The sequence below is a fragment of the Phyllostomus hastatus genome, unplaced genomic scaffold, assembly GCF_019186645.2.
Source record: "Phyllostomus hastatus isolate PE091 unplaced genomic scaffold, TTU_PhHast_1.1 phas_scaffold_129, whole genome shotgun sequence".
Lineage (NCBI taxonomy): Eukaryota > Metazoa > Chordata > Mammalia > Chiroptera > Phyllostomidae > Phyllostomus > Phyllostomus hastatus.
Window position 1 is genome coordinate 5,049,954 of NW_025334009.1, and position 15,142 is coordinate 5,065,095.

At 49.8% G+C, this 15,142-nt stretch overlaps 1 protein-coding gene across 1 annotated transcript in view; it reads left to right on the forward strand.

Moving 5' to 3' along the window:
• PRKAR2A (protein kinase cAMP-dependent type II regulatory subunit alpha) overlaps positions 1-5,637 on the forward strand; it is a 46,557-nt gene extending 40,920 nt beyond the window's left edge. Inside the window, exons 10-11 of the mRNA XM_045857154.1 lie at positions 996-1,137; positions 1,840-5,637. Of these exons, the coding sequence (XP_045713110.1) occupies positions 996-1,137; positions 1,840-1,973 (276 nt within the window). The 3' untranslated portion in view covers positions 1,974-5,637. The remainder of the gene's footprint in view (positions 1-995; positions 1,138-1,839) is intronic.
• Positions 5,638-15,142: the final 9,505 nt, after the last annotated feature.

Consider the following 15,142-nt stretch of genomic DNA (forward strand, 5'->3'; position numbering starts at 1 on the left):
AGCTATTGAGGCACTTCTGTTTATTTTTCTAAATAAGTCTTCAATAAATTATTCTATCTGCCCATAACATAAAGGGGCTATGAGAGATTTCAGACTAATTCTTACTAATAAACTCTAAATAACTTTTTTACTTAAACGAGTTACTGCTTAGTTTAGTAGAGGGATTTGGTTTAAAAAAAGGAAACTCTAGACATTTAATACAGTATAGTACTTTACTCACCATTTTCAGTGATCTGATAAGCATGTGTTACACCCTACTTGATTTCTTAATACAGAGTTAAACCACCAAATTTTGGGGATGGACACAACTCTTCTTTTAAAAAGTGTGTGAGGGGACCACTAACTGAAGAGGTAGACAATACCTTAAAAGAAAATTTGTCACTGTAAAGTTTTATCTGAGAAAGGCATGGTCTCAGATCAAAATGTAGTAGCCCAGGATTTTCATTCTTTACCTAAGAAAAGCATTGACATTATTTAGAAAGAATTAACAAAAAATGTTGTTTATTTTCCCTGTGCCACAGAGGTCAGCATCTGACAAACTGGGAACATTCATATACAAGTATATGTGTAAAATATGTGCATTATTATATGTCAATATGCAATGTATTAATAATTATTGATTATATAACATTCTTTATGTTATATATCAATGACTGTATATTATATATTATAATTATATGTTATATGTTAATTGTGTATTATAATGTATAATGTATTACTATAAAGTATATAGTAATATGTATAAATCTTCACCAAAAATGGTCTGCACCTTACCTTTTGATATTTAGCTGTTACCTGAAAGGTGCTAGGACTCAGATGAAGTGTCAGTGGAAGCCAGCTCCTCTGATTAAACCATGTCACTGAGATTAGCCCAAAGTGAACTTCTCAGTAGCTGTGTTAAATGTACTAAGAAGGGAATCAAAGTGTGTGTGACTGGACGTGCCCAACTGTGGTTCTGGAGTCAGCCTGGGTCATCTTCTCACCCTACTCTCTAGACTACAACAAACAAGGATGGTGGGAACCAGGAGGTCGAGATTGCCCGCTGCCATAAGGGGCAATACTTTGGAGAGCTCGCACTGGTGACCAACAAACCCAGAGCTGCTTCGGCTTATGCTGTGGGAGATGTCAAATGCTTAGGTAAGAAAAATTCTTGCCGTGGCTGGTGTGGCTCAGTGGATTGAGCGCCAGCCTGTGAACCAAGGAGTTGCTGGTTCAATTCCCAGTCGGGGCCCATGCCTGGGTTGCAGGCCAGGTCCCCAGTAGGGGGCATGTGAGAGGCAACCAGACATTGGTTTTTCTCTCCCTCTCTTTCTCTTTGTCTTCCTCTCTCTCTAAAAAAATAAATAGATAAAATCTTTTTAAAAAGAAAAGTTCTTTATGTCTGAATACTTTTTTCTAACATTCAGTATTTTTTTTGCTCATCAGCAAGCCTTGACTTGTTTCACCAACTCTTACATCTAGACTTGGACAGTTTGCGTGACCCATCAGAAATGCGTGAATATTTTCTTTTCACAAACATTTCTGAGCATTGACTAGCCTGTGAACAAGATGGGCATACGGGCACCCGGGCATTGTCAAAAGAGGAGGCAAGTGTCCAGGCTTGTTTGGGGACAGAGAGAAATAGGTGCTGCTGGACTCTGAAATGTCTCAAACTTAGATGACACTGTCCTGCTGTGTTCACAGAGAAACATCCCTCCTCTTCCCCAGTTCCCGGTGTCCCAAAGTCTAAGGTCCTGTACTGTGAATGTGTGTATTTAAGAAAAGGCGTGCCTGAGGGAAACGACTTTGAATTGTTGATACAGAATTCATCCTCTCCCTCACGTCTTTTTGACAATGCAGTGATGGACGTACAGGCCTTTGAGAGGCTGCTGGGGCCCTGCATGGACATCATGAAGAGGAACATCTCACACTACCAGGAGCAGCTGGTGAAGCTGTTCGGCTCCAGCATGGATCTGATGGACCCCGGGCTTTAGGTGCGCCACGCCTCGGCGTCTTCTCAGTGTGACACCAGAACCTTCCGGTCAGCCACAGAACACACGCAGAACGCAGACACGACAGGACCTTTCCTTCCGTTGCCACCACAGCTGCCATTGCTGTGGCCATGGGCATTTAGAAAACTTGAAAGTCAGCACTAAAAGATGGGTAGAGGTTCAACCTGCACCTCCACTTTGCTTCTGAAAGCCCATTATTAGACTGCTTGTAATGATTGTTCCAACCCAGTTCCACATCTTTGGTTCCAAATGGCATGTCTCTCCAACAATTTAAGTGCCTGATACTAAGTCCAAAGTGTAAACATCTTCGTTTCCTCTCTTGCTGCTACTATTGCTTTTGGAAGTCACCACAGGTCTGCACAAACCTATTGTGTAACTGTAGATGCCCTCCCCCAACCTTTCTCAAGGGAGGAAATGTCGTAGCCTTTGATCTCCTCGTTTGTTCTTTGAGAAAGTCCACATTTGTTCACAATTGTAGCCTTCGGTTTTATGTTGGAAAGTAGTGGCAAATAGGATGAAGGTCTGTGGTCCTGTGGCATTTTGCTGTCTGCTGAAAGCAGCACACGTGACGGCCGTCTCCAAATTCTCAGTGATGCTTAAGGGATGGCCCTGCTCAGGGCCCAGCAGGGCAGCACCCCAGCGCACGCTGATGGAGCACTGGGACTCACCTTAGAGCAGAAAGTCTGGGTCTGGTACGTTGTTCCGGTAGCAGAAAGATGGAAGGTTTTCTGGGTTGGGGTTTTTTTGTTTTTTGTTTTGTTTCAGTAGGTTTTGTTTCATTTCATCTCCGTGCAGTTTGCCTGAATGAGTTGCTGTCCATTTATAAGGAGCCAGGGTTTGGGGATGTCATCACTTTATCCGACCCACAGACTTTCCTGGGTAACCCCTGCTGTCCCTTATGTCCAGGCGCCTCTACCGGCCGAGGGAGCAGGCCGGCCAGAGTTGCACTACAGAGATAGCCTTGGCTTCCACTCTGGAGTCATCACACAGCTGTGCTGTTGAGCCATCAGTTTTTAAACTCTGTGAAGAAGCAGCAGCTATTTTTGAAGTTCAAAAAATATTTCTCTAGGAATTCCCCTTGGACATATTCACGTATATCAGTTTGTCAGCTGACTCAGGCATGATTCCTAATGATTAACTCTTTGTTGGTTTTCAGAAATTGGCAACATTTACAATTTTATAGAATTACTGCCAAGGCCTTTCTAATTCAGATGTTAGGGTATTTGGGGTTCCAATTGTGAATCCCAGAAGAAAGTAATTTAGCTTCTGTTTTTAAACTTTTTTAACCTTTTAATTATATCAGCTAGAATTTTGATTATTTTAATTAACTAGATGTTTCAGAATGAAACTTCTTCTTCAGAATGACTTAAAATCAGATGATACAGGTGATGCTAAGAGCAGTATGAAATTTGCATAAATGTTAATTTGAGTGTTGTAGTTCAGTTTTTATTAAATCAAAAGGCCCTTTCCAATATGATTTTTTTAAAACTAAGTTTTTAAAAACTTAGGGATTAATAAATCCCTAAGATACTGCGTGCTGGGGCTTGAGCCATCCCTGTGGCGGATGGTGATGGGAGCCCGCGTGGCCACCCGCCAGCGCCCGCATAAGCCCGGCTCTCTGTTTTTGCCGCAGACACTGTGGCCAGGAGACTCCCAGAGCAGTGACTCACCGCGGCCTTGTCAGCCCTCCCCTTTCCTGTGTCCGTGACGTAAAGGCAGGAGGACTCCTCAGACTGGCTGCCCTCCGTGGCCTGCACTGCAGCTCGGAATCGTGAAAGGTTGAAACCAGTTCTCCGAAACAGGCAGCTAGCACTGGGAAAGTCCATGTGTTTTCCCCATGATTGCTCAAGGTGATTATTTTCTGTGGTGGTGTTTCATTATCAGGTAAGGAAGCAGATCTCGCACATCACCTGACAACCACCACACCCTTTTCTTGCCAACGTAACAGGTGCACACTGGGCTTCAGGGGTGACACGGAAGCCTGGCCCCAGACTGTGTGAGGACTTGAGGACTCGGTCCCCACCGAGCAGAGGTCCCCTGCGCACCTGCGTCCCACCTGTGAGGGCTGGCTGTGCGCTCCAGGCCAGTCGCTCCTGCAGGCTGCCCTCTTGCACATCCGGGTCAGTCCTCCTCTTCACAGAGTCCCCTGTGACACCCCCGCCTCACCGATGGCTGGTGTTCTACAGGGTAGAATTCATCAGATTTAAGTTCTCCTGCTCCAATTACAGACTGATATGCGGATGATCGGCTTAGCCCCTCACTGCGTACAGGGCCCCTTGGGGGTCTGGCTTTGAAGGAGGGAGGCTTTAAAGGGACCAGTGTGAGTGAAATAGGACATAGCCGTTTCCAAGGTGCCAGGTGTCTGACAGTGTTCCGAGTCTGTGTGCAGCGTGGGGAATCACAGGTGGTGGGCAACCACAGGTGGTGGGCACGTCCAACTCAGCGCCGTGGTGTCCACGTTGTGCCAGGCAAGCCCTGCACTGATGGTTGCACCTCACGGGGTGGAGCTTGTGTTGGAAAGCGACCCCTTCGGTCACTGACTTGGATGGTGGAGAATGTTCTAAGAGCTGTGAGGTCCAAGTTGCAGTATTACCCTTCCTTCTGACCCCAGTGTATCACATCCACTCTCTCTGGGTTATGTTCTCTGAAAGAAGGATTCATATGTTCTGACCTCTTAGTCAGTAGTCATGTATAGTTGTTACAGATTCTCAGAAATGCAGGCTTAGGTTTTCTTCAAGCAGTTTAATGAGAGAATTCGGCAGCAAAGTGGCCAAGAAATGGTTCTGCAGCCAGGAGAGCTCGTGCTCGTCCTCGTACCGCCCAGTCTCTGCTCACAGTGGCAGGGCAGTCGTGAGTGGCGCTGGCACCCAGCAGCACCCTGGGCACGCGGCATTTCCATGTCGTGTCAGGTGTACCGGCCACCCTCTCACGCTTAGAAAAACTGAAAGGGCATTTTTGCACAGAGAAGAAGAAAAGAGACCCATGAATGTCATCTTTTATCTTTTGCTTTCAGTTGGCTGATGTTGGAATTTGTGTTCTTGACATGCACTTGTAAACCAATCTTGCCAAGATACAAGTCGTTTCGGTTTCTCACTGTAATTACCTCTTGTCCCTCCTGTCTTGACTGCTGACGTTCCTCAATGATTCTAATGTCTATTTTATAGGAAGCGGCCTTCCCGTGGGTTTCCTTTTACACACTGCAGGGCTATCTTTATATTAAAAAAGTTTTTTTTTAAAGAATATTGTCACTAACCTCATGGGGGATTTGCAGAAAACCATTTAACCCACCTTGAGCAAAAGGTAGATTCCTCATTGTTTTCTTCAGCTCGTTGTAATAAAAAATCTAATTCAGCATTATTGTGCTACCTCAAAGGTAAAAATGTTTTAAGGTCTTGTTTTGGTCCTGAGTTCTCTACATAGTGTTTGAAATGTCTTTCAATTGGAGTTACTTTTAAGTCACTGGGAAGAATCTTATTTTAACCTGTTTTACACTTGTGTTGTAATCTCAGAAGAATAAGTGATTAATCCTTGCTCTGTAGTATTGAACGTATAATGATGTCATTGTTTGCCATAACCAAGGTTGGGTTTTTTTAAAGGAAACTCTAGGGCTTGGCTTCGCTTTTGGTTAATAAAGGCTGACAAATCACGTCCGGCTCTGCGGCTCTGGGGCTCTGCAGGGCAGCCTCGTGTCACGGCCACCCTCTCACGGCAGCGCTCCAGGCCGTCATCTCACTCACTGGGCAGGCGCGCGGTTGCAACTGGGGTGTGGGTTCTTAGAAATCAGAGAGGAGGCCCCGGGTGTACATATTAGTTAGGGTTCTCCAAAGGAACAGAACCAACGGGACAGTGGGGGAGGGGCGGTATGTGTAGAGAAATTAAAGAATTGGCTTTGCAGTGAGTTGGCAGTCTGCAGACCCAGGAGAGCTAATGGTTCAGCTCCAGTCCGGGTCTGAAGAAGGCCTGAGACCCAAAGAGCCGATGGTGTACTTCCTGCCCAAAGGCCGGCGGCCTGGAGGTCCGGGAAGCGCCGCCGTCCCGGTTCCAAGGCAGTCGCACAGGAAGATGCCCTCCTACCGGGAGGGAGACTCAGCTTCTGTTCTGTTCAGGCCCTCGGCTGATGGGGTGGCGTTAGGAGGGCAATCTGCTGTACCTCGGTCTGTTGGTTTAAATGTTGACATCTGCCTTATGGAAACCCCCAGAATAATGCTTGACCAAATATCTGGGCACCCCATGGCCTAGTCAAGCTGACGCATGAAACTAACCGCAGCTTTGAGTTGTTGGGAGATGGTGTGCGGGGGCATCCAGTATGTCCCTCGCCGGGAAAGACTCTCTCACCAGCGAAGCCCAACAGAAGTCATCTGCTGTCTGACAGTGTTACTTGTCATTTCCTTCTCTGTGACACAGCTGCCAGAAATAGCAATGACTCTGTGATAGCCCACTGTACCTACAGTTTCAAGTGACCACGGGGAGGTCATTCCGTGATAAAACCAGGTTCCAGTTTGATCTTGCCTCCACCTGGCAGTTATAAACAGTCAAGTAATGAGTGAACATACAAAACATGCACGTGGGGCCCAAGAAACTAGTCATTGAACCCTCAGACCCAAACCAGCCTTGTTTCAAGAATTTAAAAATGAAATTTTTTTTAATTTTTAAGAAACATCCCACCAGCCCTGGCTGGTGTGGCTCAGTGGATTGAGCTGTGGCCTGTGAACCAAAGAGTCACTGGTTTGATTCCCAGTCAGGGCACATGCCTGGGCTGCAGGCCAGGTCCCCAGTAGGGACACATGAGAGGCAACCACACATTGATGTTTCTCTCCCTCTCTTTCTCCCTCCCTTCCCTCCTCTAAAAACAAATACATAATCTTTAAAAAAATTAAATATGGTAAACCTTTGTGTTTGGTGGCATTACTGCTGTAAACAGTTAAGAAATGCCAGGACAGCATCGAAACCATGTTGTCCAGGCAGTCTCAGCCCTGAAGAGTGAGTGTCACGTGAGGGCTTTGCTTTCCGTGTACATTGTAAGAGGAAGCTAGATATTTGTCCTGTCAAAGTGACCTGAATATATCCTCTATATCCTCAGCAGTCCTAGTGCATCGATTTTATAAGAACAGAATTTAAAAGTACTACTTATAATAGGGTTAAAGAAATGGGGGTCGTTTCACAAGGCATCATGTTAAGTATAGATTTTGCTTCCTTTACCCATCCTCCCCATCGTAGGTGATGGCCAGTGATACGTACTGTCACCTGACTTTGAGATATGCAGAAAACCCGGGGTGTCCAACCTTTTGGCGTCTCCAGCCCACACTGGAAGAAGAGTTGTCTTGGGCCACACATTAAATACACAAACATTAATGAAAATAAAGCAATCTTACAATGTTTAAAGTAAACTTATAATTTTGTGTTGGGCCGCAGCACCTGAGTTGCAGGTTAGACACCCCTAATTGTAGACTGTTAACCAGGAACATACCGAGTAATCAGTTGTGAGTTGAGATAAGTATTATCCAAGTTCTGAATTAGAATGTCAGAAAGTGGGTCTGACTCAGGCCTTTGTTTAGTGAACAAGTCTTGATGACCTGCTGTGGACTTTCCCGACACTGTGTTTAAACCCCAGGCGTTGGCAGGACTAGCAGTACTGAGGTCCGCTGGGCCGTCCCAGACCTGGCCTCCGGTGCTGAAGGCCACAGCCCCAGGCTGCTCCTTTAAGGACGGTCACGGCTGTTGTTGCCCTTGGTCATGCTGCTCTTCTCTGTGTGGGCTACCATTGCCTCTTGGTAAAGTGAGTGGCTTTTGTTGTTGTTGTTATAAAGGTTTATTAAAACACAGCCACGCACTCAATTATTTATACAAGGGGGGACCCCCCCAAAAAATGGAATTATCTTCCGAAGGGCAGGCCTCTGGTAGTACAGGCTTGCCCAGCTCGGTGAGTGTTCTAGGAACCTGTCTGGATGAGTGCACCAGCTGGCATTGCTGTGAGAGGCTGCATTCGGCATCAGTGGATTTTTTTTTTTAAGACTCTTTCCATGCATTTGCCCATTTTATGATGGGTGATTTACTAGTGCACCTGCCCACACTGTTGCTGAGTGTTCAGTTTTTGACCAAAAATAGCACGACTCCTGTGCTCCACCCTCCCTATTCACCTGATCTCAGAAACCAGCAGAAGCACTCAAAGGCATCAAAACTGACGAGTTCAAAAACTTCTGAGCAGTGGGAAAAAGTCTCCATAGGTGTATTGCATCAAACGGGGAGTACTTTGGCAGTGACTGAGGTTTAAACATGTAAAAATAAATACACTTTTATACATAAATTCCTGGGATTGGGGGGGGTTGCGCCTCGTATACAGCTTGTGATAGAGGCCGCGTGGCCTGTGAAGCCATCGTTGATGTCGGCCCTGAACAGACTCCAAGTCCCCATCATGAGGATTAAGTGTAACCAGCTTGAAAAAGCAGTATTTGCCTTTTTGGTTGACGTGAGCACATCACTGACAGTCATGAGTTACTCTGGCTTTGGTAACAGCCCCCCTTTTTAAAAGATTTTCTTCATTCTTAGAGAGGGGGAAGGGAGAGAGAAAGATAGGGAGACACTGCCCCCCCAACAGGGGGTCGTAGGCCGGCACTCAGCCCACTGAGCCGCACCAGCCAGGGTGATAACAGAGGCCTTGAAAAGTGTACAGGATGGGCCCTGGCTGGCGTAGCTCAGTGGATTGAGCGTGGGCTGCGAACCAAAGTGTCGCAGGTTCAATTCCCAGTCAGGGCACATGCCTGGGTTGCAGCCCATGACCCCCAGCAACCACACATTGATGTTTCTCCCTCTCTCTCTTTCTCCCTCCCTTCCCTCTCTGAGAATAAATAAATAAAATCTTTAAAAAAAAACACATTAAAAAAAGTGTGCAGGTTGTGTATTCTGCCATCGAATCAACCAAATCTTCGGCAGGATGAAATTTTCCGGTAATTCGAGTGTATTGTTCCTGGCAACCCCCACCCAAAACAAGGCAGCAAACTACACGCTCCCTTTCCCCTTCTCCCTCTGCTTCCTCCAGCTCCACTGCTGTGGTCATGGCCACAGTTGGCAGGACCTGGGGGATGTTTCCCAGCCCGCACACTTTGCATGGGGCTGCTGAAAGTGAGTGTCTTGAACACACAAGTGTGCGGCGTCCCTCACTGCTCTAGCTGGCGTCACACAATCCTGGTTACAGAAGCGTCAAAGGGACTGTGGAAGAGAGACCATAGGGCTCAGACTTGAAGGAACCCCCCCCCCCCCGCCCCGCTCCAGGTAAGGGCTCCTCAGAAATCGTCATCTTCATGTGAGTCATCCTAAACATCGTGACGGAGTCTGGCCAGAGAGGCCTTTCTGGCCTAGGTTGCCTTCTTTGATGGTGTGTGCTAAGAATCAAACTTTTCTTGAAGTGCCTTTTTTTCAGGTGGCATTTCTACTGCTTCCTCTTTGACTTCTTTCCAACCAGCATCACTGATCCTGTGGGCAGTTCTTTCTGTTCTATAGAACCAGTTATCTGGATTGTCTTCAAGCACACAGACTGAAGCCGGCCGGGCCCAGCCCGTTTGTAGACTGCAGGGCCACCGGGGCTGTGACGGAGGGTGGCCAGGCTAGAGAGTGAAACCCAAGGGGCTGGGGCTCGGGGAAAGCCAGCAGACTTGCCTGCCCCTCATCCGTCAGTCCATTCCAACAGGTTACAAGAATGAGCCCCGGTCGGGTGGCTCGGTTAGAGCGTCACTGCGTCCACCGAAAGGCTGCAGATTCGATCCCTGGTCAGGGCACATACCTCGGGTGTGAGTTCGATCCCCAGCCAGGGTGCACACGATAAGCTACCAATGGATGTTTCTCTCTCTCTCTCTCTCTCCCTTCCTCTCTGTCTAAAATTAATATCCAGTCCAAGGGTGAAGATGTAAATAAATAAATAAAAGAATGGGCATTTGAAACAGTACCAGCTAAAATGCCCATGGCCTTGTTGGCCATGGGCCCACCCCTTCTCTGCAGAATTGCACTGAGCCAAGGGTCAAAAGTCACTGTGTACCCTGCTGGAAGCCCAGATCCAGCAATCTCCTTTCTGGCCAGATCCTCCAATCCCAGAATGAGGAAGCAGGGGTGTGCAATTGGGGGTTTTTTCCCTAGTAAATAGGTGAAAAGGAAGAGCTGAAGTCCAGACCCACCAGATGACCAAACCAGCACTTCCCAGCATAACATCCAAGCGTAGTTCAACTGGACATTTTCATTCCGAAAATGAAAGACCTGAGCAGGAAGCAACGTGCACAGCACCGCCGCCCCCCCCCCAACCCATGTCTGCCATGACCCCAGTCCGGGAGGAGGGAGGAGCAGGGTGCCTGAAGCTGAGTTTTGGGCTGCGGGGCAGGAGGAAAGAGGCCTTCGGGGCAGAGGTGCATCAGTCCCTGGCAAATCAGAACAGCTCAGGAGCCACCTTGGGCCCTGGGGTCCTGTCCTAGAGCTGTGCAGCTGGCATCGTGCCCAGGGCAAGAAATGAGGCTCAGATGCACCTGGGAACCAGCCTGGACCCCAGACAAGGGGTCATCCCCCCTGAGCAGCTCTGGAAGCCAGGGTGTCACCTCAACCTGAATGGAGCTGAGGGGTGGAGAGCATGTGACCCCCCACCACCACCCCCCTGAACTCCAGGCCGCCATGGTGGGTGAACACACAAAACACCCACATCTGCCCTACCTTAGAATTCAAGATAGTTTCACCCAACTGACAGCGCCTCCTCCCTGAGGCCCACGGCTGGAGCCTTGTCCAGGGCCTCTTTTTGGCTTGCCCCTCTGGCCGGGTTTATGGGAGGGTACCACACCACCCGCCCTTTGGCTTTGCCTGCTGGCATTGGGCGCAGTAGGATTTCAGCCCGGCCCCTCACCTGCCCGGGCTGGGCTGAGGCCCAACTACATAGAGTAGGGGGCTCCTCGGATCCAGTGGCTGGTGTGGTCTCTCCTCTTGCGCTTGCTTCAGGCTGGGCATCTCTGGCTCCCAGCAAAAGCAGCCTCCCTCCCAGACAGAGAGAAGGCCTCACAGAAAACGGGGTAGGTTATCCTCATACCTGAAAAGTGGGTAGAGCTGCTTTTACAACCCGAGGGCAAGCCCGCAGGTCCAGGGCCTGGTTTGCAACAGGCAGGCAAGGGTACGTTGAGTGCTGAGGCCAGGCCAGGCAGGCTCGCCAGCACAACGGGGATTTCCCTTCCCAGAGTGACCCTGGGGCTCTTCCCTGCCGGATAGTGCCAGGAACAGGGTGTGCTTTGTGAACCGCCTCCACCCTGGCCCTAACTTAAGGATCCTTTTCTTGGTAATTTTCCTGCCTTTTGTTCCGGAAGAAAAAAATAATAATCTTAGGAATGATTTGCAGTCAGCCCCTCCTTGTGGGCGTGGATGGCGGGAGTTGCGGGGGCATCCGGGGTCGCCTCCATCCTGGTCGGAACATCGTGTTCTCCGCTTGGATCTGCACGTCCAACCGTTGGAGAGGGCGCTGGGTGCACTGGGAGAACTCCAGGCCGGAGAGGGTGGGGTTGAGCAAGAACGGCCAGCTCTATTTAAGGAACAGGCAGGGGAGGCGAAACATGGGGAGAGATGCCGATCCCAGACAATGGTACTCACCCCTGCACCCACCTTTCTCTCCCCCACCCCCTCCCCCAACCCCACGCCTGGAGGGACAAGGTGCAACAAGGGAGCAGCAGCTGCTGGTGCTCCCAGCAACAGGCATGCAACAGACATGACCCGGCGGCGCCTCCACCTCCTGGTCCAGTTCCTGCCCGCTCCTCCTTGAGATGACCCCTCTCGCCCCAGCCGATGTCTGCCTGGGGCCAGGTGACTGACATCCCTGAGGCCGGCTCTCCACTCAGTGCGTCCCTTCACCTTCAGGCCCCTGGCAGGGCTTGCTGCATGGCCCTTGCCCTGTCCTCTAACCTCTTGCACCCCTGCGCCCCTCAGCGATGGCCTCCCTCGCCTGGTCTTTCGGGAGAAAACAGAAGCAGTGGGCCAGAAACTCCAAGCTCCTCCTCTGCTCCCCACATCCTCCTGGAGCTCCTGTCCCTTGTTCTCCCCTCACGGCCCAAAGCCTTGAGTCTGGCCTGCAGTTGCCTCCTCATCTCCCAGTCTCACCACAGCCTTCCCAGTGACTTCCACAGGCAGAGCCAGGGTACCAGGGTCCCCTCTGGCTCCCTGGAGTCTCAGCCACATTCATCGTGGTGAACTCCTCCCCCCGGCTTTAAGGACCCCCCTTCCCAGGAACATCCCGTTCTGGTTTTCTTCCCGCCTGGGGTGAGGTTGCGGTTGCGGTTGCCAGCTTCCACCAAGGCTGCAGTTAAACGTGGGAGTGGCCTGGGACTCCCTCTGTGTTCTGCGGCCTCCTACCCCCCTCCCTCTGCAGGGGCGTCCAACCTTTTGGCGTCTCTGGGCCGCACTGAAAGAAGAGTCATTTTGGGTCTCTCACGTGAAATACACAAACATGAACGAAAACAGATGAGAAAAAACAAGGTTTCAAGTAAATTAGTGGTTTTGTTTTGGGCCTCACTCATAGCCATCCTGGGCCGCCTGCGGCCTGCATGTCACGGGCTAGACACCCTGTCTAGAGATTCTGTCGGGGACAGCAAGGCTTTGGGGGTTACCCCCATGCGGCTCACTCCCTTTGGGACACCGCGCTGAGCTTAGTATCCAGTCCTCCCCTTGTCCCTCTCCCATCTCTGTGCTCCCTGGGAACCTTCTGCAAAGTTTGCTCTCCTTTCCTTTTTTTAATTTAAAAAAATGTTTTAGCTGTGGAATATCATAACAAACACAGAAAGATGCACAAAACAAAGACATTCCACTCAATGAGGTCTCAGAGGTCAAACGCAAAACGACTCAGAGGAAGCACACTTCCGGCCCTCCTGTGGTCCCCCATTCTCCCTGCTCCATCCCGAGTGTTCAGGGCAGGGGTTCAGGGCTTTTCTCAATCACTGCCTCACCTGAACATGCCTCTCTGAAAAAGCACTCTCTTCACGCAGCTGGGCACCTGTGATTAAATGCATAAGGCAGAACTCATTCTAACTGCTGGGCTTTAGCACCATCGTTTATCTTGTCCACTTCTGCTTACCCCACCTGCTCCTTCTCTCGGAATTCTTCTCTGGGGCCCATGGTTACAAGATCTACGTCCCCTACATTTCTCCTTGCTTCTGTAGTCATAGAAGTATACACACAATCACAGTGGTTTGTCTGTGCTGTCTACACTTAGACCATTTTATACACACTTTTGGGCATCTCATTTTTCTCACTCATCCCAGCTTTGTGGCAGGCCCTCCAAATCAGGTGTTATTATTCCAATTCCTTCTTTTTCATGGTGACATAAGACCTGTCCACGCTCTTGTTGATACTTCTCCCTCAAAAGGAAGGATCTTATTTCCCTTTCCTTGGATATAGCCTGGACTTAGTGACTTTGCTCCTAATGAATAGAATGAGGCAGAAATAACATGGGGGCTTCTGAGTCCAGGTGAGAAAGACAACACAGCTGCCACCTGGCTTCCTCTTTCTCTTGGGACGATCATCCTTGGAAGCTTGCCACCACGTTGTAAGGGCACATGAAGTGACCACATGCGGGTGGGTGTTCGGCCCCAGCTAAAGTCTCAGCTGACGGCCAGCACCCAGGTGCCCGACTTACATGGGGAGACTTCAGACAACTCGGGCCCCAGCATTCCAGCTGACGCAGCAGAGGAGAGCGATCTCCAGGGAGCCCTGCCCAAAGACAGACTTGTGTGCAAAATAAAGGTTACTGTTTTCAGCCACTAGAGTTAGATAATTTGTCACACAGCATACTAACCCAAACAGTATGAAGGTAACCAAAATGTCTCCAACTATGTCCTTTTGGATGGACTCATTGTCTCACCACAGCACATGATATAGCAATAAATATCCCTGACCATTTAGCTCACATGTTGTGTCCATTCTTGCCATGCACCAGGTGTCTAAGCCAGGTCAGCCCTTGGAGAGCACTTATGGAACGAATGGAGAAGTGAATGAATGCTAGGGCTGCCCCACGGAGACCCTGCCCTGTCCAGCCCCTACCCATACAGAGCAACGCTGGAATGGGAGATTGCCTGGGCAGAGGAAGCCAGGCAGTGCCTGTCTGCGAGGTCTGAATGACTGGCACCTTTTGGGCTTTTATTCTGTGTTTACAGCACCTGCTGCCAGCCCTGAAGCCACCCATGGGGAACAGCAGCAGGGGCGCAGCTGGGTCTCCTGGCATTCCCGCTGGTTGTGGAAGGCCTTTTGGGCCTGACTCAGGACTAGCCTGGATTTGGGGCACCCTCGCTGTGCCCCAACTTCCTGCTGCCCCATTTTCACTTTTTCCATAATAGTTGTCAGTTAACACCACATGGCTTTATTTTTATTCAGCCAGTCAGCAGGAACTTACTTGGTGTTTGAGGCGCTCAGGATACATTCACGAATAACACAGAGGGATTTCCACCTCACAGAGCTCATATCCTAGTGGAGGAAGTCAGGCAATGCTGTATAAGGATAAGAAATACCGTTATAAACAAAAAGCAGAGCGGGATAAGGGGCTAAAGGTCATCCCAAATGGGGGGGATGGGTGCTGAGAGGTGCAAGTTGCAGTCTGAAATGAGGGGCTCTGCAGGCATAGGGGCGCAGTCCTGCAGAAATCCATCAAAAGTGCTTTCCACCTCCAGGGGACGACTGGAGCCCAGTCCCTGAGTCCCAGCGTGCACGGGGTGTAATATGCGACGAACTTCGCGAGGCTGGGCAGTGGGGCTGGAGGCACACAGAGCGGGTGCAGTCAGACAGGTAATGAGGAATCCTGGGCCCCTGCCAGCTCTGGCTTTTTTCGGGGGAAGTGCTCCTGCAGGGTTCTCAGCCGGGAACGAGGGGTTCTGACTTAGGCATTTTCAGGCTGACATGCGGAGAACAGAATGAAGATGGCAAAGGCAGCAGCAAAAAGACTGGAGGTGGCTATGACATTGCCCCGGGGAGAGGCGGTGGTGGCTTGCACTGGATGGAAGCCAGGGGCCTGCTGCCATTCTCATCCTGGGGATACGATGCAAAGGAAGCAACGGAACTATCTGGTAGGCAGGAAGGAAAGGAGTCAGAAGGTAATCTGCCGCACTGAGCCTGAGCAGTAGGCAGGATTGAGCTGCAATCACTTGAGCTTGGGG